Raw genomic sequence first — 27,261 nt, 5'->3', positions numbered from 1 at the left:
AATTACTAGTTTTAAATGTTTAATTAGCTAATAAGTTTTCTTCTTCATAAATTGTTTACTGAAGTCAATGTCTATTTTGCTAGTGACTGTGCACCTTTTTTTCTTTCTAAAGCAATGAATCCTTTGTATTTTATAATAATAAGTATTACTTATAACTAAACTTTATTGAGCATTTAGAACTTACAAATGAGGAAACAAGACCCAGAAAAGCTAAGTAGTTTGCCTAGTTTCTCAGAACCTTGCCTGTCACAGAGTAAATACTTAATAAATTCTTGCTGTTTTTATTATTCACCTTTGTATTTTACAGCAACTAGGACAGTATAGTGCTTTGCACATGGTAGCAGCAAAATAAATACTTGTTAATTTCTTTTTTTTTTTTAACTACAACCCTGAGCTTATATAATCAGGATTTTGGGGGTTCTTTTTTTCTCTTTTAAATCCTCACCCAAGCAGTGAGGATATTTTTTCTATTGATTTTTTTCTTCATTTTACTTTATTTAATTGATTGGGGTGACATTTGTCAACATGAACCGACAGGTTTCATGTGTGGGTTTCTATGTTACAAGATCTGTATATTACAACGTGTGCCCACCATCCAGAGTCATCCATTGATTTTTTCAAAAAAAATTTTTTTAGAGAGAGTGGAAAGGAGGAGGAGGGAAGGGAGAGAGAAACATAGATGTGACAGAGACACATCGATTGGTTGCCTCCTACACTCGCCCCAACAGGGGGCGGGGGATTGGACCTGCAAACCAGGTACGTGTCCTTGACCAGGAATGGAACCCATGACCCTCTGGTGCACAGGCCAACGCTCTAATCACTGAGTAACGCCGGCCAGGGCAGTGCTTACATTGACACTAGCCCCCCTCACTTCTGCTCTGGGGTGTGTGCAGAAGCCAGCTTTGATGGGACCTTCGTCACAGCAGCTTCGGCTTCAGCTTCATTGAGTCAGCATCTCTGACTTTGACTTGATTCTTCCCATGTGTTTTTAATGATACTTTTCTAAAACTCTGTAAAATCAGATTATTTCCCTCACTTCATTTCTAGGTATCAAACCTGAATTTGACAAGCGGCATCATAAACAGAAGCAGTGCTTCAACTCCCCCCACCCTTCGGCCTGTCATCAGTCCTAGCGGCCCGACATGGTCAATTCAGTCAGACCCCCAAGCTCCTGAGAGCCACCCCACCCCTCCTGGAAGCAGGTACGTGAGAACCACAGAGCTAATGTTTGGGTCACACGGGGATGGCCTGGGTCATGATCAAGCCAGTTTCACCTTGAGCTCCCTGCATAGACACTGGTAAGAGGGCCTTTCCCCACCTGTCCAAGTCCTACGGCACTTGAATATAGGGCCTCATTTCACTTGTTGGACAGTTTGTGAGCAAAGCAAATGAAAAGGAAATACCTAATACAGTTCCATAAATTCACTTCTGGGTGAAAGAGCAAGAATTTATATTGTGTTTAATCCCTGCCTATTGTGGACATTTTCATGTATTGACTTTTTTTAAAACTATTGTTGAAAGTATCACAAATGTCACCTTTTTTTTTTTTTTACCTCCATTGACCCCTTCCACCTTGCCCCACCCACTCCCCAGGCCTTCCCTGCACTATTGTTTGCCCATGGACTATGCATATATAAGTTCTTTGTTTAATCTCTCCCTGTTACCCCGCCCCACCCTTCTGAAATAAGTCAGTCTGTTGCATGTTTCAGTGTCTCTGAATCTGTTTTGTTCATCAATTTATTTTCTTCATTAGATTCCACATATAACTCAAATCATGTGGTACTTTTGACATTTTCTCTTCATCTCCTTATTCTTTTTTATACCTTGTAATCCATTGTATTTCAGTGGCTTTGGACTCTTCTTTTGAAGGACATTCTTTTCATCTAGGTTCTATAATTAAACTCAAAACAGCCTTCCTGGTCGTGTTCATTTGGGAAGTAGGAAGGAGATTTCCTTTATATAGTTGAGAGAAGTGGCAGAGGGTAAAATCCAGATAGGTTCTGGCCATAAAGCAACTTTTGAATTAAAAAAGAAATCACTGCCTTGAATTCTAGCCTCAGTCCATACTTTAAGTCCCCCAGTACATCTTGCTTTAGTGGCTATTAAATAAGGGTCTGATTTCATCTGTTCATGAGTTATGACTTCAGAGAAGAAGGGAGAGTTAGAAACATCAATGATGAGAGAAAATCATTAATTGGCCGCCTCCTAACATGCCCCCTACTAGGGATCGAGCCCGCAACCCAGGCATATGCCCTCACTGGGAATCGAACTGTGACCTCCTGGTTCATAGGTCAGTGCTCAACCATTGAGCCAGCCAGGCCAGCCAGCCTTCTCTTTAATGCTGCCTTGCCCCAAAGTTGGGAGGGGAGACCAAAAACTTGGGCCTGGCAGAAATACCTAATTGTTGTTAAAGTATGTTGGTATTAGAACTGTTTCTTAAGGAACTAATTTGGGAAACAGGTTCTGCCCAGGAAACAACATAAATATAAACACATTACATCATGCTCTGGTCCAGTGTATTTTATACTAGTAATCACAATGGTCAAGAGTGAAAAGAATCATCTCAATTGAGAATTACAGAGAGTTGAAGACTGAACAGCAAGACTTTTCAAGCTGGGCATCCTCCCACACAGTTCTCTTCCCAGGAGGAGTCTGTCATTTGGTGATTTACAGCCTATGGTAAAAAATTCTGAAAACGTAGGTCGTAAAAAAGAAATTCTGTTTATACCATAGAGCTTTATTTTCCATATAAAATATTTCCAAATATTCCATTTTCATTTTACAATCAGAGCCTTATTTCAATGGAAAACATTTCCACTGCAATCTCAGATATATTATCTATAGGATAAGGCTGCAGCCGTTTTCCATAAACAAAATGTCAGAACTACACATTTTGGAGAAGTAGAGTTTGAGTATTAGTTACAGATGGAATGAGGGAATTTTTTTTTTTTTTTTTTGGAATGAGGGAATTTTTAAAATAAGGAGAGCCTTCTCTTGGTGTAGCACCTGTTAATACAGAGATAGAACGACGAAGGGATCTGTCAGGGTCGGAGGCAGGATTTAGAGGCCACACTGTGGGTGGCCTTTGCCCAGCCTGACTGCTCCTGAGCTGTGGCAGAATGTCACATTGTACGATCAACTCAGAGCCACTGGCGCCAGAAAGCAACCCCCACAAAGTCCCCTTCCTTGTTGGGTTAGTTGTACCTACAACAGTCCTCTCTTCACCTGTTCTTCAAGCTTAAGGGCCAGTTTTCAGCTCCCACTCCCGTCCAGGTTAGCCCTGGGAGATCTTCCTCTGCTCCCAGGTAACCTCTGGTTGCCAGGACAGCCTGGAGGCTAGGTTGGGAGTTCTGGCTCCAGGTGGAATTCCCAGAGGTACCCATCCTAAAACAGCCCTAAGGATTCTCAGAGATCCTTCCAGACCTGGCTGTGAAGTGGGCTACAGCAGGCATTCTTCGTACCATGCCCCGATTTCTAATTTTACTTGGTAAGTCACTGTTTTGTAATTATTTATTTAGTCTCTTGTTGTTCCTCCTTGGTAGTAAGAGTGACTAAGTTTCATGAATATGGGATTAGTGGCTTAGAGATGTGAGTTCTATTACTGGTTTTAACACTAAGTGACCCTACACTATTCACTTAATGTTTTCTCTAGGTAAACACACTTACATATAAACTGGCCTGTTTTGAGAGCTTTTAGATTGCCCTTAAAGCACTTTGATCTCCCTAGAAGTGGGTGCTAAGAAAGTAAGAGGCACTCTTACTTGTTCTTCTACAATAGCAACAGCGGATTCCAGTGCTGATAAACTCTGATAATTCGCTGAACTGGGGGCTGTCCTGTAAACAGTAACACTATGTAAAGAGAATCCATTGCTGGCTGTACTTTTCATCAGGATTCAGTGACTTGGTAGCCACAGGAATGAAAACTGGTGACTCACGAGAACTCTGCAAATAGTGTTATTTTTCATTTCCCTGTGGTGTTGCTATTGTTCTCAATTTTATGGATCACACAAGTTTTCACCAGACAACCTTGTTCTTCCCCCGCTTTCTGAAACCATCCCAAATGTAGCCTCAGGGCTGTCGTCTCCCATTGGGTCAGTGTGAGCTCAGCCCAGCTCCTCAAATCCCTCGGTTCCTTTGGTCTGTCTGGAGTCCCTGTTCAAGCTTTGTTGTGGGGAGGAAGGCAAAGAGCCCATGACTTGCCCAGACAGTCTGAGGCCTGGCCATGTAGCTTGCAGTTCCCTAGACACTTGGAGTTGGACTTGGCCAGCCATTCCTCTGTTGTTACTTTTCAGAGGTAATAAGTGAGATTAATTGCAGGCCACTTTCCAGAAGAGAAAGTAGTCAGGGCCAAATTCAGTCACATGTTTAGAAGCCTGAGGTGTGCCTCCGAGCAAGGCCAATTTAGAATTATCTAATAGGGCCCCTGGAATGCAGGTACTAGTGGTCGTGACCTCTTTTTTCTTAAAGGGATCCATTCGGTTTCTGAGTGCTGATACCTGGGTATTTAATAAGCTTTTATCTAGCCAATGAGATGGGTACGTTTTTTCAGCTGCCTTTTAAGTATCCATTTTCCGGGCCGTGGGGAGTTGTTGGGAGCTGAGGATCGATATGCAGCGGTGCCTTCTCATTATTTCCAGCCTCGTAGGGAGGAGCACTTCCAGGTGAGGAGCACTCGGTGGTTGCACAGTGCATCTTGCTCTGTGAGACCTAGAAGGGTTTCTGTCAAGTCTTGGCTGCTGCTTGGAATGGTTTGGGAAGGATGGGGCCTCAGACGGCTTGGCAGGAACCTGAGGCCCTGTTTTTTTCCAGCCCAGCCCTTCCTTGTAGATCGAGCTGTCAGGGAATCCCACGAATGTCTGGCTTCTGCCCCTTTGTATGTTTTTCCAGCATTTGTCATTGGATTATTTTTATCCACCTCTGGCTTTTTCAAACACGCAACCTGAGGATTTGTCTGTTCCTCGATATTAAAGGTGGGGGAGGTCGAAAGCTCACTCGTGAGTTTGTTCCTCCTTGTGTGGCAGGGCAAGACGTGTGGGCATGTGCTGCTTGGCCTGGCCAGCCCCACTCCAGGGAGCAGGTGTGCATTGGCACTTTACGTTCCATCCTGGGGAATGGGGTACAATGAAGCACCAAACCTTGAAAATGTGGGCCATATTTTGTGTCACCCTGTCCTCTGCCCCCTTGCTCCTCAGTAATAAATTATAAAAAACCTAGTACCCTGTTTTACATAATTTGGCTGGCCTTCAAGGAGAAGTTTTTCAAAGATTCTGATTCTAGTTTAGCTAATACTTTTCTCCCTCCCCTTAGATTATTTCTTACAAATGCTGCTGGAGGTTCACATTTCCTACTTCCCATCTTTTCATTTTCAATCAGTCCTAAAAAGTAATTGAGTTTATTTTCTTTAAAAAATATATTCTATTTATTTTCTATATGTCAGGCATTACATTAGATGCTGGGGAGTAGTGATAAATAAAACACGGTAGTTCCAGATCTCTCAGTTTACTATCCAGGATATATCTTCCATGTTTTCCGCAGAATGCTGGTTGCTGGGTAAGGTCTAAAAGATAAGACATGGACCTAGCTGGTTTGGCTCAGTGGATAGAGCATTCGCCCTTGGACTGAAGGGTCCTGGATTCGATTCCAGTCCAGGGCATGTACCTCAATTTCAGGCTTGATCCCCGGTCGGGGCACATCCCAGTCGAGGCGAGTGAGGGAGGCAACCAATTGATGTGTCTCTGTTGTGTCAGTGTTTCTCTGTTTCTCCCCCTCCCTTCCACTCTCTCTAAAAATCAATGGAAAAATATCCTCAGGTAAGGATTAACAAAAGTAAAAAATAAAAGAGAAGACATGGTGTTCGATCACTGGTGGGGAAAAGGAGCCACATACATGTGGAACAATTAGCAGTGTTGGGAGACATATCAAAGATTTCGATTTTATGGCACAGACAGTTAGAAGAAAGGGTGTCTAGAAGAGTATATAAGGATTCAATCCTGTCACATGCTACATGGATGAAACTCAAGGACAGTATGTTAAGTGAAATAAGCCAGTGACAAACTGACAAATACTATATAATTCCACTCACATGAAGTATGTCAAGTAGTCAAAGTCATAGCAACAGAAAGTAGAAAGGTGGCTGCCAAGGGCTCGGGGAAGAGAAGAGAAGAAATTCGTGTTTAATGGCTACTGAGTTTGAATCTTGAAACATGAAAAATTTCTAGAGATCTGTTGCACATCAGTGTGACTATACTTAACACTACTCAACTGTATATAAAAATTGTACAGTTGGTTAGGAATAAATAAGAATAAAATGGTTAAGATGGTAAATTTAAAGTTTTGCTTTTTTTACCACAATAAAAAAAAAAAGAAGAGGGAGGAATAATGTATGATTGTAAGAAAGAGCAACAAAAATTATTCAGTGGCCAAAATGGTAAGGTTTTGCTTCTACCTCTGCTTCCATTGAAGGGAATTATTCAGAACATAGTCCTTTATAGGAAAGGAGGCCATCAATCCCCTTGGGAAGATGGCATGGCGTAGTGAAAAGAGAAGGGACTTTAGGGTCAGACAGATCTGGGTTTGCCTTGTATGTGACCTTGGGCAAGTTACTTAGCTTCTTTGAGCCATCTGCTTAAAATAGAAATAATAATATCTATGTCATTGAGTAGTTATAAGACTTAAGTTGTGTATGTGAAGGTAGGCAGTATAGTGCATGGTTTCAGTATAGATTCCCAAAAAGAGAGAGAGAGAGAGAGAGAGAGAGAGAGAGAGAGAGAGAGGAAGAAACTTGGAAGGAAGGAAGGAAAGGAGGGAGGGAGGGAGGGAGGGAACTTGAAATTGGACCTGCCTGGGCTACGGGATTGCTTCTTTCAGTATTCTAGTTCAAAGGAAGCTGGCCCTCACCCGCGTGCTTGTGCTCCAGGAGATGGATTCCAGAGGTGTGGCCTCTCCAGCTGTGGAAGGGAAGGCATCAGAAGGGCCAACAGGAGATTCTTCCTTCTTCTTTGACTCTTTTGTTGAGGGATGATTTCTTTCTGCTCAGTAGGCCCTTGCTCTCCACTATCTTCTCTGAATGTTGAAATTTCCATTGTAGCTTGATGTCCCAGCCAGTAAACACTCATATTTTCCATCTATCCTGGGGGTCGAGCTTTGGGAGAGTTTTTCTCTGGAGGAGTTTGGAGCTTACAATTTTGTACTTTATCCTGTTATATAAACAACATTCTCCAGCCAAAGAGCACAATCACAAAAAGAAACCACTTGTAGGGGCGGGGGGGGGGGGGGGGGGGGGGCTAAAAAAAAAAAAGCAACTTGTGTTCAGAGTTCTGTAGAAGCAATATTCACTCCTTATTCTTCACTTTTTCTCATAAAATAAAGTTTACCTGACCCTCCTCCTCCTGAGTCCTAGCTCTCACCAGTCCTTCCCCCTGAGTAAGAAGTTTCTCCGGCCACAGGTGATAAAGGCCTGCACTTCCATCTGAAATTCCTCTGCTGCTTTTCCCACTCAGCAGACACATAGCTCCCAGGGGTTGTGCTCTGTTCAAGCTCTGTGGCAGGTTCTCCATCCTCATTCGCCACGAGAGCCGAGGGCCATGGGCGTGTGTACCAAGGCCAGAACGACTGGGCTTCTGCCTACTGAAGGAATGTGGGCAGGCTCGGGAAATGTGTCGACGACAGCCGGCTGGCCATCCTGCCGGGGCCTAGGCTCAGGAGTGAGAGAAAGGGGTCTTTGCTTATCTGCAAGCCAGAATAAAATGCAGCTTGCTTTGTGGTGTGCCGGGGTTGGAGTTTCCAGTTCAGTTTGCCTCCCCCGCCACCCCCTCCCCCCCCCCGCCCCCCCGCAATGTATTAAGGATAAACCACCTTACATTTCCTTAGGATTCTCTCTCTCTCTCTCTCTCTCTCTCTCACCACACACACACACACACACACACACAGTCATTGTTAGAGAGAAGATCCTAATTCAACTATTCACTTTGTAATTTTGTATGTATCCACAATTGACGATTATTTTGGTTTTAAAAGACCTGAATGATAAAAATCCATGTACTAAGCTGACTGAGACTCCTTTTCTAGAATTACAAAATTATATCAGAGTAAATTCATAATTCAATTTAATTCTCCCATGGTTTTTCTATCATCTTCTGTATTTCCAAGTTAACTTTGTTTACCAGCCTTGAAAGAGTTTGGAAAGAATCCGTGGTGAAGAAACACTGTATCTTTCTTTCTGACTCCTGTAGAGAAACATTGATGATTCATCTTTAAAGTTACTTAATGTTGACTCAACAAATTTAGAAGGAAGACCAGCTGGCTTCCCTGAACCTTTGGTAAAAGATCCCATTCTACCTTCTGCCCATCATTCTGCTAAAAGACTCTTAGCATATTACTGAGGAAGTGCAAGTGAGGAATCAATGTTAAAAAAAAAAAAAAAAGGAAGTTCTAGGATTTAAGAGACTAAAAGGAAAAGAAACATTGACTGGCTGCCTCCTGCTCGCCCCCTAATGGGGATCAAGCCCACAACCCGGGCACATGCCCTGACCAGGAATTGAACCAGCAACCCTCCGGTGCATGTGATGATGCTCAACCAACTGAGCCACACCAGCCAGGGCCTAGAATCTGTTTTGATAAAAGAAAGCAATGGGCTTGTAGCATCTGAAATGAAATAAAGGTCTGGTTTTGGTATAGTTTCTTGATAACTCTTAGTTTCCTTCCCAGAAAAGAGAGAAGCATAAAATTAGACTTGCTTAGGATAGAGCATTGCCGCACCACTTAGGTTAGTACCTAGTTTAGCTACAACTGGCCATCACTCACGTGCAGTGTTAGACAGTGTCATAGTGGTAAAGCAGCGATGCCTAATCACAGTTCTGAGGTTCCAGGTATTTTTATTGTGAAACATCCCTTTGTTAACATTTTGATTACAAACTATTAAAATGCTCCTAAAGATAACTAAGAGAAGCTAAACTTTAAAGGCCGTTTAAGTATGAAGCCAAGTGTTCTTTGGGAGGTGAGAAAAAGGCTGGAGGTGGGAAGGGGCTTAGGAATTCAAAATGTTGCATCGTATGGTAGGCCCAGGTGTTCGCAATAAGGAACAGGGGAGCTCTTGTCCTAATTGGACCATATTTATGCTTCAGAGGCAGTAAAGGGATGTTTTTGGCTTTCGTGAATTATCAGGCTAAGACTTGTATGAATTTGGCTTCAAAGCCAATAATCAATACCACGTTTAGCCTTGTTCTTCAAAATAAGTTTTACTGTCTTTTTGTGATGAAAATAAAATATGGGTGCATCTCAGTAATGTGATTATAGTTTAGAAGGATTTAGATGAGTAGGATTCCTGGCACAGCAGGTAAGAAACCATAAATGTACTTAAAGGCCAGAGAAAATCAAATTATGTTCTTCTGAAACTGGGTTGCACCAGGAACATTGAGTAAACCAAGCATGTCAAACTGGCAGCTGGGGCCGCGAGTTTGACATACTTGGAGTAAATGAAAGGCTCTGCTTATGTTGTTAGGGCTCTCAGATATCTTGCTAGCTGCTTGAACCCAATACTGACATTTGAAATACAAGACCCCAAAAGGAGAGTTTTGCAGACTTTTTCATCAAGTATTTAGTATATTGAAATACTTGAAAAAGAATAAAGGTAAAACTGGTAATAAGTAATGTTCAGCTGGGAAATGGCTTCGTCAGGTAGTTGCTGAAACAAAATTATCCCCAAAAAGTTAACATGCATTTACTGAATAGCCTACGAGTGCACGGCACTGGGCTGAGTTCTGACGGAGGTGGTAGACAAGGTCTCTGTCATCGGGCAGGAAAGTTCACAGTCATTTAACTTACTAATGAAGTATTATTAAACAATCTGTGCTTAATTGTTGAATGAGAGGATTATGCTGTAAGTGGTCCAAGTTCAGAGGAGAAATTGATCACTCTGATGGGAGAAAGTAGCAAAGACTTCCTGGGGAAAAAAGGTGTGTGAAGTGGATCTGGAAGGATAGATGGGACTTAGATAGGCAAAGAGCCTAATATTAACCCATTAAGAGCTAATTGTACATTTGTGCTTGACACTGTGTGGATCTATGAGAGGGTCAGAGAAACGTGATCTGCACTCCTACTGGGTTAAAGTTGACAGCTCAGCAGGGTAGTCTAAAGAACACTGCCCTGTGTATATTTACTTATTTTTTGCACATGAAATATCAAGTGAGTTATTAAATATTAAAAGGGGCATGTGGGTTCAGAGGAGTTCACAATTTACAAAGGATACTAAAAATGGGTGGAAAGGTAAGACTCCTCCAAGGAAGGGTTTTAGGTAGGGTTTGTGGAGGCCTAGCTTATGTATAGGCTACAGACCGGTGAAGGAAGGAGATGGGGGAACAGGAAGATAATGCACAAGGTGTTCAGGTATTTTCAAGGGACAGTGAATGAGAATCAGCCTGGCTGAGGCAGAGCATTTCTATTGGAAACAATATATTAGTTAAAACACAGCCCTAAATGTAAAGGAGACTTTTTAGTTCATGTAACTAAAAGGCCTACTGTCTTGGTAAACAGGTACTTAAAAATAAAGAACAAATCCTATATAATAAAAGTCTAATATGCAAATTGTTTCCTCGACTGGGAGTTTGACCGCTTGCTATTACATGCGCTGACCACCAGGGGGGGGGGCAGTGCAAAATATGGCAGGCGTCAGCAACGCAGCACTGGCAGTGGGTGGCAGTGGAGGCGCTGCTGGGCCTGATGGGCCCCGACCAGAGCAGGACTGTGGAAGGTGAGCAGGTGAGCAGGCGGTGCCAGGCCAAGGTGGGTGCAAGTGGGGCCCAATAGCCCCACAGACAGTGAGCAGGGGCCACCGCCCAGCTCCCAGGTGCTGAGGGAGCCGGACAGGGGTTCGATGACTCAGACGGAGGAGGGAGTACGGGGGCCCGGAGGCCCAGGTGCTGCCCAGGGCCCAGAGGTCAGCTGGCACCTGCCCTTCCATGCCAGATGCTCATGCTTTGATCGCAGACCAGGACTAGGGACCGCACCCGTGCACAAATTTTGTGCACCGGGCCTCTAGTACTAAAAGAATGAGTGAATGGACACCCTGCTTCTCACCTGCATGTCCAAACCCTTTTCTCCTACAAGGCTCAGCTCAGCCAGCCTTTCCCTGGTCTCCCAAGCAGATGTCATTAGGATTTTTCTTCTATTCCTCATCCACTGGACTTGTCCTAAAAGATATAATTCACAGGAAGCTCCGGCTAAGTGCAGGATTTTAATTCCTAGAGAATGGATCTTTGTGGCTCTTCCCACCCTAGTGAACTAAACACTGGAAAAAGCCCTATTCCCTCTCTTTTGAGTTTACTGATAGAGCTCACGTAGTCCCTCCCAAGTCATGAGGTCCTTACTGTTTCTCTTTGGACCTTATTTAGTTTTTTTCTAGTTATCCAAAATCAAAAGTGCCCTACAAGCAAGAAGCCCTCCACAATTTGGGGAATGGGAGTGGGTTTAGAGGCAAGGTATGGAAAAAGAAGAAAAGGCAGAGAACCTTTCTATTACCATCATTCCCCCTACTCCGTAACTGATGGGAGTCTTAAAAGCCATTCCAGAAGATCCTTCTGAGTTAAAGGACACCCATCATCCTTGATAGTCCAGTGTAAGATGACTATCTTTTTACTCCAGACTTCTAACATGGATTGACCAATAAGTTATGTTAGCTGAAAGTGATTCTGTGATGTTTCAGCTTTTTGGTGTTCATCTATAATAATAAAAACATAATATGCTAATTAGACCGTACATCCTTCCGGAAGACCTTCCAGATGAAGCTGGGTCTGCAAGGGAAGCCCAGGTCCTGGGTGCCTGCCGGCGGCCGGAGGGAAGCCTAGGTCCTGGGTGCCAGAGGGAGGCCGGTGCCGGCAGCCAGGGAAAGGAAGGCCTACTCTTGCACAAATTTCGTGCATCAGGCCTCTAGTATACTAGAGGCCCAGTGCATGAGATTCGTGCACTCGGGGGGCGGGGGTCCCTCAGCCTGGCCTGCACCCTCTTGCAGTCTAGGAGCCCTCAAGGGATGTCCAACGGACATCCTTAGCACTGCTGTGGATGAAAAGCCACCATGAGCCTGCCATGAGCCTGGCGTCTGGGCTTCTGGCTGAGTGGTGCTCCCCCTGTGGGAGAGCACTGACCACCAGGGAGCAGCTCCTGCATTGAACACCTGCCCCCTGGTGGTCAGTGTGCGTCATAGTGACCAGTCGTTCGCCATTCAGTTGATTTGCGTATTACCCTTTTATTATATAGGATATTGATTTCAGAGAGGAAGGGAGAAGGAGAGAGAGAGAGAAATATCAATGATGAGGGAGAATCGTTTATCAGTTGCCTCCTTCACGCCCCACACTGGTAATCGGGCTACAGTTCTGGCATGTGCCCTGATAGAATCGAACCAGTGACTTCCTGGTCAACCACTGAGCCATCCCGGGCTTGGTGTTCTTTATAGTAGTTCCTCCCTCCTCAAAGTCCTTCATTTGATAGACTTACTGGCATTCCATTCCCTACCTGAGTCGTTAGTTTGGGGAGTACATGTCAGGCCACCATCTCCCTACTCCAAGTTCTGCTATTATCTATTTCCCTTGCCATGACTCGTACCACTTCTCCTTCTATTATATTATGGTTGCTTGTGTATTTGTCTTACCTCCTATATTAGATTGTAAGCTTTTTGAGGCCAAATCCTGAGTCTAACACATCTTTACAGCCCTACAGTTCCCAATGCAGAATGCTTAAGAAATGTTCGGTGGCCCTAACCGGTTTGGCTCAGTGGATAGAGCGTCGGCCTTCGGGACTGAAGGGTCCTAGGTTTGATTCCAGTCAAGGGCATGTACCTTGGTTGCGGGCACATCCCCAGTAGGGGGTGTTGCAGGAGGCAGTTGATAGATGTTTCCCTCTCATCGATGTTTCTAGCTCTCTATTCCTCTCCCTTCCTCTCTGTAAAAAAATCAATAAAATGTTTTTTTTTAAAGAAATGTTTGGTGAATAAATGACTAGTTCAGTGCTGTCCAATATGTAAGTAACCACAGTCCACATGTGGATATTTTAATGAAATTAAATAATATGAAAAATTCAGTTTTAGTCATACTAGCCACATTTCAAATGCTCAGAATCACATGTGGCTCATGGCTACCATATTGGGCAGCACCAAACTAGACGGTTGACCTAGAAGATGTGATACAGACCCACACTTGATCAGTGGATTAAAAAAATACAAAGAAATGAGTTTCTCAGAAAGACATAATCTTGATTATTCTCTTAGGTTCTTCTGTAGATGTCAAGCCTCTTTTGTTTAGAGCTAGAGATTTCCCACAGATGCTGTTCTTGAACTAATTTGTGGTGCTGGGAGGAGCATCTTCTAGTGCCTTGGGAATCTCAAAAGCCCAGAGCTTCTGTATTAGTAGTGTCCAGCCAATCAGAGCTGGGTTGACGGAAAGGAAGGGGCTTTATATGCAGATCCCAGCATCATTTTATTTTCTGAGATACGCCATGGCTAGATATTGGGTAGAGGTCTTGCTTCCCTACACTAACCGAGCCCCCAGCCCCCACCTGCTTGGCTGGCAGTTCTGACTTGGCATATAGAGCTGCTATAGCCCTGGGGAACAGAGCCAAACACGCGGAAGTGGTTACAAGTGGTTACGTGTACTAGCTCCCAGGGAAGCTGTGGCTAGCAGGGGGAGTGGGTGCGGTGCTGCCTGATGGCTTTTCAAAGAAGCCAAATCTTTGAAGTTTTGTTTTAGCAGCTGCCAGGTATGCTGTTTCAGCACTTTGCAGACTCTCTCACTGTATTCCCATATCACATTTTTCTTTACTATATGTGCATAGTATACACAATGGAGCTTGGATGCCGGGAGGGTAACTATAATAGTGTGGAGTAAGTTGCTAAACACACCCTCTTGCTTTTTCTTTTTACTATGACTCTGCCATGAAATAGCCACTTTAATGCTCCCTGCTCCCCTTTCAGCGATGACCCTTTCTGATCTCTTGCCCAAGGAGAGGCAAACAGAGTCCACTTCTATTTTGGGAAAGTCGTAAGGTTTGAAAAACTGGAGCTCCGACATTTTTCCGATGGATTGGAGCATCGCTCTGAAAATAAACCATCTCTCTTTTTCAAAAGAACAGGTGACACCCCCCAGCATGCAACCCAAACACGTTCAGTTTGGGAGTCAATTTCTTGACTGCAGATCTTGTTCACTATTGAATCCTCAGCAGTTAACTCAGTGTCAATTAATAAATATTTGTTGAATGGGTGGACTTGCAAGTGCTCTGCTGTGGGGGAGGACCTGGGTAGGTAGAGTTCCCCTCTCTGAGCTTTCCCTGCCTCCTTGCACTCCTGCTTAGTAATCTCTTTCTCCCGTCCAGGCTGCTGTCACCTCAAGCCTTTCCAGCTGCTCTACTCGTTTGGAGTACAGCATATGCTCCTGGTGTAATGAGCTTTTATGTCTTTGTTCTGTCTCTCCTGAGTTGTAAGTCTATTAAAGGCAAGCACTATATTTTATTCCTACAGAAAGAACCCTGGGCCAGGGAGGGGAAGACCTAGGTGCCAGTCCCAGGTCCACTTGGAACTTCCTAACTTGGGGTAGATCATTTGACAGAACTTCAGCCCAGTTGTGCCATGTGGAAAGTGGTGATGCCTGATTGTCATGGGAGTTCAAAGAGATCATATACGTAAACCTGCTTTGGTGAAGTCTGAAGCACTATACACGGTTAGGTCTTTCAGTATTAATAATACTTACCACTATGAAGTAGTAATGTTTGTTTGTGCTGCTGATGATACACAGGCTAATCTCTCCCAGAGCTGAGGTAAATCACAAGTTCAGCCCCACATTACTCAGCTTGGCACAGGTTTAAAGCATTAAGTGGTCCATTCCAGGCACTCTCTGTCATCACCTCTCTTTCAGTCTGCAGGTTCTTCCTTTCAGACCCATGGGGTCATTCTTTTTCTTACCAGTCTCCCCCTTCTCCCCTCAGGCCCAGGCTCAGCTCTCTCTTTTAACCCCCTCAGTGCTTGGAGAAGCAAGGTAGTCCCATCTCATTTCCCAATTTAGGCTGGAATTATTATCCTGGTAGACCCTTCTCAGCATGGCCACCTGCCTCCCACAGCTCTGCCCGTCAACAGCACCCGGCCCCTTCATCTTTCTCCCTCTTCCCAGCCCCTCAGCAGCAGCGCAGCTCAGGGTCCCTTCCTGTTTTCTTCTTCCTGCCCTCACTTTTCTTCCAGGCTGTCCTTTCAGTCTCTTCTTTCCATGTCATCTCATCCTGTATTTTCTTTTTAAAACATTGTTGTTGTTTTTTACATATTTTTATTGATTTCAGAGAGGAAGGGAGAGGGGGAGAGAGAGAGAAACCTCACTTATGAGAGAGAATCATTGATTGGCTGCCTTCTGCACACTCCGCACTGGGGATCGAGCCCACAACGCAGGCATGTGCCCTTTACCGAAATCAAACCCGGGACCCTTCAGTCCACAGGCCGATGCGATAGTCACTGAGCCAAACCAGCTAGGGCTTATCCTGCATTTTCTTTCTTGAGCTAAGACCTTCCATTCAGTAAGACTGTTCCCCCCCTTTTAAGACTGAAGTTTGGTGCATCTGCATGCCCCTGTCACTCAGTCCCCATCACCTGAAGGCATCTTCTCCTCAGAGAAGAGCAGATAAACAATCACTACCATTTTGGGTTCTGTCATATGGCTCCAGGAGGGCCAAATTCTTTTAAAATATCTAGGATCTCAGTATCTAAATGGTATAATTTAGTGTTTGAGAGTATGAGTTTTAATCCCTTCTTTTTTTAGCCACTTAGTAGCTATGTCACCTAAAGTAAGTTCTTTGAACCTGTTATTCTTATCTCTAAATTAGGCTACTTCTTAGGGATAGTCTAAGGAGCAAATGAAAATTAAGTGACATAAGAGCACTTTTATACAGTGCCTGCCACAGGATAAGTGCTCAGTAAATGGGAACTGTTGTAAACATGTCCACATTATCTAGCCATATCCTGTTTCACAGGTGTTAAAAATTGAGATCCAGAGAAGTTAAATGGGTTGTGTAAATTCTCAGCCTCCCTGGTGATAAAGTGAGGACTGGAACCCAGGGCTTCGACTCCTCTAACCCCTCGCAGGTTTATCTGTTCTATTTTCCCTTCTGCGGGTGGAACGTAGGACCACTCCAGCGAGGAGTGGCAATTGATTTGTGCATTTGTTCTTCTAGCACACATTGCGTGACTGGGATGTTGCCAGGCTCTGGATGGACAAAGACGAGAGCAGTGAACTCACTGCCTTCATGGTTGGTCCAGTGGGTAAAGCATGGTCACTGGGAAGAACAGTCACAGTGTAGAACATGCCAGTAAAAGGTAACTTGGAGCCTCAGGGGAAAGCTCTGAGAGGAAGACCAGCGTAGGTTTGCAGAGGATGGGTTGTTATTTGACGGGTGGAAATGCAGAGACGTGTGTGAAGCAGGGAGGCCTGGAAGAGCCCGCCTGAAGTGCGAAGTTGCGGAAGCATGGCGTGCGCGTGGGGGAGGGCTGAGGGTGAGATGGGAGAGCTGCAGTGCCTGATGTGCCATACTAAGGGGGTTTTATCCCATCATCTGCCTTTTAATGAACATCAACTGAAGAAGTCAGGAACATTTTTTGTGTTTGTTTTGAACATTTTTGAGTCTTTATACCTACTGTTTCCTCTGTCTTTCACTTCCCCATTCAGATCTGGCAGATTCTTTTTGTCATTCTGGATTCAGCCCAATTTCAACCCTTCCTTTCTGCACCTTCCACCACATCTCATCCGAGGTGGCCTACTTGTCTGTAGCCGTAGTATTTTTGCATTGTTGTAATTAGATTTTCATGTCTTTCTGCTGTCATTTCCGGTGAAATCAAGACTTATACATCTTTATACTCCTGTCCCTTAATGCAGTTTCTGACACATAATATCCGCTAATTTAATGTATGCTGAGTGAGTTTAAATATCTAGGTTCGTAATCACAGATCCGAATTTCTCCTGGGCAGCTCTTTAGCTAATGCCTATCGTTGGCACCACAAAAATTTTAGATGCATCAGGTCAAGAGCCACAACTCAGCCTGCTTGCTATCTCTAGGGTATGCGCCTTGGCTGCCTCTGGAAAGGCACCTTAACACTAAGCTGGTCAAATGCCTTCTATGGAAGCAGTTGTCACCCTTTCTATGTTTGCAGCACAATTCTACGTACTAGAACTTTGCCCAACACACTGCAAGGAATTAAAAGGCTCAGTACACAACCCGGTGGACTCCATCCGGTGGACCTGGTGGAATCAGTATCAAAGTAGAGCAGGGATTTTCAACCTTTTCATGTCATAGAAACTAATTACTAAAATGATATGGCACACCAAAAAAAATATATTTTTTTTGCTGATCTGACAAATAAAATAGGTATAATTTTGATTGATTTACCAAAATAATAATAATAATTACCTATCCTTTTTGCTCCAAAGTGAATTTTTTAAAATTGATTTTTAGAGAGAGAGAGAGAAACACCGATGTGAGAGAGAAACATTTATCCGTTGCCTCCCATATATGCTCCTACTGGGAATTGAACTTCTCAACCTTTTGGTGTACAGGACAACACTCTAACCAACTAAGCCACACCAGCCAGGGCCCCAAAGTGACTTTAAAAAAAAAAAAAATCAGGTACCTATACTTTGTATATAAAGATTTCTGGTACTTAGAATTAACCAGTCAGGTGCAACTTTATTATTTGACGTGACCAGTAAGATGCCAAGTCTGGTATATGGCCTATATATTTATGGATCAAGACAGGGTATTCACACCGGAGGGCTATTGTGTTGGCTGTTGTCTTTTTTTTTATTTGATAGTCTAAAGCAAGCATGCGGTCGGCCGCAAGTTTGATGTGCTTGGTCTAAAAAAAAAAAGGTCAGTGACCCTGGCCTCTTTTGTCAGGTATTGCAGGTTTTAAAAATTCTTGTGGCATACCGGTTGAAAATCGCTGAAGTAGAGCAGTATTTCACAGTGTCCCTTAAATTGCTGTATTTATATTCACTGGGCCACATGGCTGTTTGAGTAGTTATTTATTTACCGCCCTGACTCTCCTGTACTCACGAGGGAAAATGTCTTCATATTCTAACATACACTCTGTATTTGGTACCAGTTTGATGTTACATTTCACCTCTTGCGTATTGCAAATATACCCTGCTCAATGCCATGCCACAAGATCCAGCCAGCTTAGCATTCATCCGACAGACATAGCTGTAGCACCATGTTAACATACATACATATATTTTGCATGCTGATCAAACTTGACACACTTGTGAGTGTTCTCAGCACAGACCGTTGAGAATCTCTGGGCTGGGCTTCCGTGACGAGCTGCATTGTAGCCCTGCAGCAGCCCGTCCGGATAATGTGCCCTGCTGTGTGCTATGGTAGGATAGCAGGCCACTCTGATATGATCATGCTTGCAAGCTAATTTTTCTTTGCCTTCTAAAATGTGTCATCTAAGTAATTGTGTGAGTTATCTGGTGCTGCACAACCAAGTATCTCGAGACTTAGCAGCTTAAAACAGTAAACATTATCTCAGTTTCTGTGGGTGAGGAACTGGGGAGCAGCCTCGCTGGGTTCTGGCTCAGGCTCTTCCACGAGGCTGCGGTGGAGATGTCAGCCAAACGGGCGGCAGGCACTCGAAGGCTCCTCTGGGCCGGGAAGATCGTCTTCCCTGATGGCTCACCCTCACGTGGGTGATGAGTTCATGCTGACTGTTGGCCGGAGGCCCGTTCCTCACCACACAGACTTCTCCCCAGGGCTGCCTGTGTGTCCTCATGAGATGGCAGCTGGCTTCCCCAGGAGTGAATGACTCAGGAGAAAGCAGGAGCCACAATGTCTTTTATGACCTCGTCCCAGAAGTTATACACCATCATCAAAATGCTTTATGTTAATTGTGGTAAAATACACATAAAAAAATTTGCCATTTTAATAATATTTAAGTACATAGCTTAGTAGCATTCAGTATATCCCATATTGTACAACCTCACCACCATCCACTTCCAGAACTCTTTCCATCTTGCAAAACTGAAACTCTGTATCTATTAAAAAAATAACTCCCATTTTCTCTCTCCCAGCCCCTGGCAACCACTTTTTCACTTTCTGTCTCTGAATTGGATTACTCTAAGTACCTTATATAAGTAGAATCTTACAGTATTTGTCCTTTTGTGACTGGTGTATTTTATTTAGCATATCTTCAGGGCCCCTCCATGTTGTAACTGTCAGAATTTTCTTCCTTTTTAAGGCTGAATAATATTCCATTGTGTGCTCCTATCACGTTTTGTTTACCCGTTCATCTGTGGATGGATACTTTGGCTGCTCCTCCCTTTCGGCTGTTGTGAATAATGCTGCTATTAACAGGGGTGTACAAATAGTTATTCATGTTCCTACATTCGATTTTGTTGGTTATATTTCCAAAGTGAATTGCTGGATCATATGAAAATTCTATTTTTCTTAAGCCTAATTAATTCACTTTATTTTCCCTGTATAAATACACTGCTTATTGGCCATAGCTGGAGTCTGGTCCTCTGCACGAAGCCTGTGGTATTTATTGGTGTTTGCTGGATGGTCAGTGAATTCCTAATAGGGAGACTTGGTGAACACAGTCTCTTTCCAGAGGTTGGGGCGAGATATCTATAGGTTTTGGATATTCATCCCTTATCATGTGCAAATATTTTCTCCCATTCTGTAGACTGCTTTTTAGCTGTTTTGGTAGTGTCCTTTGAAGCATAGAAGTTTTTAATTTTGATGAAGTACAATTTTCCTGTTTTTTCTTTTGTTGCTTGTGCCTTTGGTGTCATAGCCAAGAAATCATTGTCAGATCCAGTGTCATGATGCTTCTGCCCTGTTTTCTTCTAAGAGTTTTCTAGTTTTAGCTTTTATAATTAGGTATTTCAAACACACACACTGTCATTTCTGCAACATGCCAGCTCTATTCAGTTTGGAAGGAGCTATTACAAGGATATGAATAACAGGAGGGGGAATCATCGGGGGCTATATTGAAGGTTGGTTCCCACAATAATTCCGGTACATGATTTAAAAGTTAAGTAATTCTATAAGGTTTATAATGAAAATGAGAATCCGTTGCCCCTTATCTTCTCACTGCCACCCAACCTTAATTTCCACATTTCCCTTCCTCCCATCCTTGCAGTAGACACATTGTATAATTATTGGTAGATCAGTGTTCATTGTTTTCATTATCACAACTATGCCCTTGTAAACATTTGGGCTTCTTAAACTCATTATTTCCTCTCTGGTATTTATCCATTTCTCTGTCATTCTGTCTGACTTTCTGGGGGATTCCTTTAATAATTTTTATACTCTATACTTTCTTAAGTCTGACTTGGTACATATTTCAAAGTTAAGAAGTGTCCTGAGTTTCAAATTTCTTCCAGTGGAAGACAGTCTATAAAGGGCTGAATCAAAGAAAAGATATATGTATATATCTATATAAAAGCCTAATATGCAAAGTGTCCCCTCAGGAGTTGGACCAACCGGGAGTTCGATTGCTCGCTATGACATGTGCTGACCACCAAGGGGCAGGGCGAAACAAAGGAAGGCCCCAGCTGGCAGCCAGCAGCTAGGGAAGGGTGGCCCCAGCCAGCAGCCAGAAGGCCCCAATAGGCTCTGATCGCTGGCCAAGCCTAGGGACCCTACCCATGCACAAATGTCATGCACCGGGTCTCTAGTAGTTATAATAATAGGTTACAATACAATGATGCATATAGTTATATATTACACATATTCCTATTCAATAGACTATATTTATGTGTATACTTTATAAAAATTAATGGTACAGGTAATACATGTAGCCACATCATAAACTAATCTAATGGAAATACATATTTATAGTTTATGAGGACATAAAGTCTCCTCCTCAGAGGAAGCCCACCCCAGTGAAAAGGTTGATTTGTGTAGTTTTCCATGTATTTTTCTGTGAGTTCCCCCCCCCCCGCAATATCTCCTTTTTTGTTTGTTTGGTTGTTTGTTCATATGCACTTAAATATTTGTAGCAAGTATTTAAGTTTGACAGTACACCATAATGTATTTTACCATTTTATTAAAGAGCACGAAGTTATATCCAATTTAGGAATCTGCGGTGAATACCTTGTGCACATGTACAAGTATTTCTATAGGATACATTCCAAGAAGTGGAATTTTTTACATCAAATGATATGTATTCCTTGAATTTTTATACTGTCCAATTGGCCTCTAAAAAGGCTATATCCATATACCCTTCAATGAGAGGGTGCCCTTTCCCCACACCCTGCCAGCGTTGCATCCCGTTGATCTTTCTCTCGGAACCGCTGGACTATCACTTATCCCTCTCACAAATTCCCTCCTATTTGTGCTGATGATGACAAGAGGAATAGACCCTGTCTTCCAATCCTTTACTTCGGGGCTGCTTTGTTTTAGGATAGGCATACAACCAAGATGGGGCTGAGAAGCTGGAAAGTAAAGGGTTCTCAGTGGGCTCTTTCTTTCCTTAACGTTAGTGAAGCCAAGAAGGAATCCCTGTGAGTCAGCTTCTTTCCCCCACGCTGCTTAGGTGCTTTTCTCTCCTGGTTCTGTTTTTGACTGGTTTCATCCAAGAAGTCTGCCCCTTCCTCCTCCCTAAGTAATGAATAACCAGAAAAATCACAGAACCCGGCAGATTGAGTGAAGGAAGCTTAAGGAAAATATTAAAAAGGAAGAAAAGTGTTTGATGTACTTTTAATATAAAATGTGGAAAAAGTAGAAAAAGGGTGGGGGCTAGGGCAGGAGGGAGGAGAGAGATTATTCACGGTAATGGGAACCAAATGTTGGCTGGGAAAGCTGCAACATTCTCACACTCTTCCTGTAAACCCAGCGGCTTTTCAAAGTGATAGCAACGGAGAGCCAACAGCACAGGACTCGCCTTAACCCTTCCGTACCTGGACAGCGGCTCCCAGTCGGCTTTCAGAGCTGGTGTCCCTGTGAAGAAGTCCGGGTGTGTGGAGAATTTCTGTGTCCCTTCCTGCAAAAAGAAGGAAGGTGGGCTCAAGTAGTAGAATAAAAGGGAACAGCTGTTAACACCTCAGAGTAGGCCTCAATTTGTCTTTCCACATTAGGCTTTCATACTGGACAGTGAGCAGCCTGCTTGACCAATAGCTTTACCAGGTATGAGTGATGTTATCTTCTCCCCTTGCTGTCTGAAGAGGAATGTAAAAGATGAGAACCCCCATGTTACAGACAGGCAGTCTCTCCATCAGTAACATCCCACTACATGAAAGCCCTCCGTGGGGTCTGAAGTCCTCTTGCGTGGAAGACAGGCAGTCTCTCCATCAGTAACATCCCACTACATGAAAGCCCTCCGTGGGGTCTGAAGTCCTCTTGCGTGGAAGTATGTGCGCGCCTCTGGAGGCTCCGGCCTGTGTTTATCTTGGAAGTCCACACCTGCCACTGTGGATTGAGATGTAAAGACGGTTCGGAGCTGAAGGGCACCCCCTGACCTTGTGACTCCCAGGTGGTCAAGGACAGGCACTTGCCTCTTGGCCTAGCCATTTATCTACAGAGGGAGAATGAAAAGGGATGAAAGAATGAACGAAGTTCCTAGTTCAGCTGGCTCTTTGCTTCCATCTAGATTTGAACTTTGTTCAGACACCTTTAAAAGTCAGTTGTGGAAGAAAAAAAAAAGTCAATTGTGGCTCAGCTGACGTTGCTCAGTGGTTGCGTGTCAACCTTTGAACCAGGAAGTCACGGTTCAATTCCCAGTCAGGGCACATGCCTGAGTTGCAGGCTCAGTCCCCAGTGAGAGGCATGCAGGAGGCAGCCGATCAATGGTTCTCTCTCATCGTTGATGTTTCTATCTCTCTCTAAATCTCCCATCCTCTCTGAAATCAATAAAAATATATTTTAAAAAAAAGTCAATCATGCATCAAAAAGAAAAATCTTACTTTTTATGTCCAATATTTATCATTTCAGAGGGCCAGCCCTCCCACCCCCCCATCTCCCAGTGTAGGGCAGTGGTAGCAATAGGGCAGGTGGCACTGCAGAGCATACAAGTGCTTGGCCTCTGTGTGAGCTTCACCTCTTCGCCCTCAGTTGTCTCATCTGTGACATTAGTCTCTGCCTTCTTGGAATGTTTAAGGATAAAGTGAGTTAAAGAATGAAAACATTTAGCACACTGCCTGGCATCTACTCTCCCTGTCTTCATCATTATCTTCCTTGGGCCTGTAGCTAAAACTGAAGCATGTCTTTGTTTCAACTGTTTTTAAAAATCATCTTTGGGATGCTTTTATAGTTTTATGTTTTACATTTAAATCCATAGTCCATTTTGAATTCATTTTTGTAAGAAGTATGAGGTTATCCCGGCTGGTGTGGCTCAGTGGATTGAGTGTTGACCCATGAACCAGGAGGTCACAGTTCGATTTCCAGTCAGGGCACATGCCTGGGTTTCGGGCTTGATCCCCAGTAGGGGCCATGCAAAAGACAGTTGATCAGTGATTCTCTTTAATCATTGATATTTCTATCCCTCTCTCCCTCTCCCTTCCTCTCTCTGAAATCAATAAAAAAAAGAAGTGTGAAGTTAGTTTGAGGTTCAGTTTTTTGCCTATGAATGTATAATTGCTACAGCTCCATTTGCTAACAAACAAATGGCTATTGGTTTTTCCAGCTTTGTCAAAACTCAGTTGAGCGTATTTGTGTGTCTTGGATGATCTTAGTATTCCCAAAAGAAAGGCCTATTTTAGCAAGTAGTATTTTAGTTTCTAATCTTCTGTTCTTCATCGTAACTTTGGAGTCATACAGATTGAGGTGCTAAAGCAGCTCTTTCACTTACTCTGTGTAAAATTATACCTAAGTTATTTAACCTAAGTCTCAGTTTCCTCCTCTGTAAAATAGAATAGTAATATCTTTTTCGATGGGTCTCTGTGAAGACTAGCCATGGTAAGGCATGTAAGGGGATTAGCTTGAAATCAGGCATTTAGAAAGCCCCACACTAATGGTAGTAGTGGTAGTAAGACTTGGTTTTTCTGTGCTTGGCTGTCCTAAGCCACACTCGCTCATGCCCTTTGCCTTCCACAAACCTTAGCTTTTTATAGCCTTTTCATTGTAGCTTCATTATGAGCACGAGTGATTCCAATTAAAGCTGTGTGCTGTGCTTTGCTTAAATGGAAATTTTGACCAGTAACATTTCTATTTCAGGATATATGAGAGATCCATGTCTTACCAGCTTTGATTACAGCATCTCTCCCTCTTCCACCACCCCCAGCATTTGGCTACATTGGATTTCCTGTTGCTCCCTGCTCTTGTATATGCTGTTCCTTCTCCCTGGGGTGTCCTTTCCAGTTGTCAAATTGCTGGACATCTTTGAGACCACCTCCTTTTTGAAGCCTTTCTTGATTTCTCCCATATGAAGTGCTCCCTTCTTCACGCTGTATCCACTGAGCGAGACCAGCTAGGGTGTTTACCTCTTGTTTTCTAAACCTAGTGTCCTCTTCCCAGCACAGTGGCATACAGAGTTTGGGGAGTTTTTTTCTTAAAAACACATACACACATATTTTTAAATTCATAAGTAAAATATATCCATATGTCTTGGCTGCATTAAATGATAAAAGTTGGATAATCCTATATAATAAAAGGCTAATATGCAAATCTACCAAACCGTGGAACAACCAGTTGCTATGATGCACACTGTCCACCAGGGGGAAGACGCTCAGCACAGGAGCTGCCCCCTGGTGGTCAGTGCGCTCAGTCAGAAGCTGGGCTCATGGCTTGTGAGTGCAGCAGCCGTGGTGGGAGCCTTTCCTGCCGCCTCAGCAGCGCTAAGGATGTCCGACTGCCAGCTTAAGCCATCAGTCAGACATCCCCTAAGGGCTCCCAGACTGCGAGAGGGTGCAGGCCAGGCTGAGGGACCCCCCTGAATGCATGAATTTCGTGCACCGGGCCTCTAGTATAATTATAATGTGCTAGAATAAGACTAGAATGAAATATACCAACTACCATGGTTACAGAATGCAACTATGGGTGACTTTTTTCTCTCTCTTTACACTTTTCAGTACTTACACATTTTCATAGTAAGCATGTATTAATTTTAAATTGATTTTATGTTGTTTAACATGTCTTGCAATTTGTTATTAATTCAGAAATATTTCTCCCTGTTTTGAAGTGATAGGATTCTATTTTGCCATTTGTTAAAGAGGATAACAAAAGGAAGGGAGGACTAACATTTATTGTGTGTCCAGTCCATGCCACCTCCTGTGCTTTGTATGATTTATCCTATTTATTTCCAAAACACATAGCTGTTACATAGGTCTTATCCTTACCTGGTAAGTACAGATGATGAAATAGCCTTAGCTATGTTAACATTTGGGTCAATTCTTTCTGATGGGAAAGCTCATGCCCTTTTGTAGAGAACTTTATCTTCTCTACTAATGGGGAGAGAAAAGTCGGTACCAGTCTTTTCACAGTGGCATCTCAGGCTGGTCTGAACCTGTTTATTATTGACTAGTGCATGGATTCGTGCACATTGAAAGGAAATTAATTAGAAGAAAGATTGGTGCAGTAATTATGTTAATGCAAAAAATTACATGTCAAAATCTATATATATAAAAGGCTAAGTGACCGACTGTACGTCAGCCAGAGCTTTATATGTATCATGCATGCGCGAGTCAAGGTTTATTTTTAAATTACCAGTGTGCATCATATGTACCCGTCGGATGGACGGACAGTTGGTTACTTAGCCTTTTATATATATAGAGAGATGATGATAACATGCAAAGGGGAGGTGGAAATATTTCTGAAAACAAATTTATTGATGAAATATAAGAAACAATCTTTCTGTGAACAAAAGTTAAGAAAACTGACCTAGCCAGTTTGGCTCAGTGGATAGAGCATTGACCTGCAGACTGAGGGGTGCCAGGTTTGATTCCAGTCAAGGGCATGTAACTCGGTTGCAGGCTTGATCCCCTACCCTAATTGGAACACGTGCAGGAGGCAACCAATCAATGTGTCTTTCACATCGATGTTTCTCTCTCTCTCAATGTCTCTCCCCTCTCTTCCACTCTCTCTAAAAATCAATGGAAAAATACCTTCCAATGAGGATTAACAATACAACAAAAAGTGAAGAAAGCTTTAGTAGCTGGAGCTATATAGTTCAGCATTACAAATATCTTTACTGTCATCTATGAATCTGTACAATTTTTCACTTGCACCAGGCACTAATACCACACTTCATGTGTGGGCAGAACACATAAAGAGACTGAAGAAACTGTAAGTGTATGGCTTGTGTTTACAATTTGGGTTAAATTTCTACTTGCTTTGTGTGCTGACTCTTCTGGATATAACTTAATTTCTTTCACAGATTTGAACCAGCAGGTCCGAAAGATTAGGATGGCTACTTTAGAGGGTGGGTAATTCCATACTAGGGAACTCTCGTGATTCTAGGGGATGGAAATTGTGGAATTTGGGTCCTCTTGGTTTCTTACAATGGCTTGATCATACAGCTGCTTGTCAACATGTCATATAAATGCGATTTGTCATTTTAACTGTGGTTTAACAAACATTGTTCAACAGCTATGGTATTTTAGAAGGGATCCATCACTCCTCAGTCTTTTGGCCGAGATTAAGTGTAGAAGCGAACCATGATTCATGAAAGGGATGTAAAGAAGAAGAAGAGATAATGAAAGATGTCCCTGTTAGTCTCCTGGCCATTTATGGACTCAGTGTGTGTGGAGAATCAGGCCATAGCCAGACTCAGAGATGAATCATCCATTTCTTCATCAGCAAATGTAATGTCTGGATTTAGAGATCTTAGAGGCAAAGAATTTTTGTTTGATTCAATTCCTAAAATACAAATTCTATATTTCGACTTTTATCATAGTCATACCAAAACTAATTAGCTTCTCTATACCAAGAAGACACATTTTACCATATAAGAATATGGATTACCTATTGATCTATGAGAAATCTAGGGTATGAACCTCAAAAATAAGATCATAGATAAGAAATGATAGTAGCTGAGAGTAACACGTAGTGCTTCCAGTATACCAGGCCCTAAATGCTTTATGTACTTTATCTCATTTAATAGCTTTTACTGTGTGCCAGCAGCTGTTTTTCAAGCTTTGCATGTATTAACTGACTTAGTGCTCACAGCTAGTCTGTGATATGGGTACTGTTACAGATGAAGAGACTAACCACAGAGAAGTGAAGTGACTTGCCCAGGATAACACATCGGTGAATGGCAGTCAGGATTCAAACCCAAACAAGTGGCCACAGAATCCATGCTCTTCACCACTC

At 43.1% G+C, this 27,261-nt stretch overlaps 1 protein-coding gene across 6 annotated transcripts in view; it reads left to right on the top strand.

The window, feature by feature from the left end:
* Positions 1–27,261, top strand: part of TTLL5 (tubulin tyrosine ligase like 5) — a 249,166-nt gene that overhangs the window by 132,885 nt on the left and 89,020 nt on the right. For all 6 annotated transcript variants that reach the window (XM_028141345.2, XM_054715891.1, XM_054715892.1 and 3 more), the window contains one exon: positions 1,048–1,202. In XM_028141345.2, coding sequence (XP_027997146.1) covers positions 1,048–1,202 — 155 coding nt within the window. The remainder of the gene's footprint in view (positions 1–1,047; positions 1,203–27,261) is intronic.

This window comes from Eptesicus fuscus, chromosome 5 (assembly GCF_027574615.1).
Source record: "Eptesicus fuscus isolate TK198812 chromosome 5, DD_ASM_mEF_20220401, whole genome shotgun sequence".
NCBI classification, from domain to species: domain Eukaryota; kingdom Metazoa; phylum Chordata; class Mammalia; order Chiroptera; family Vespertilionidae; genus Eptesicus; species Eptesicus fuscus.
Note: the sequence above shows the minus strand (reverse complement) of the source record. Positions and strands in the feature narration are given on the sequence as shown.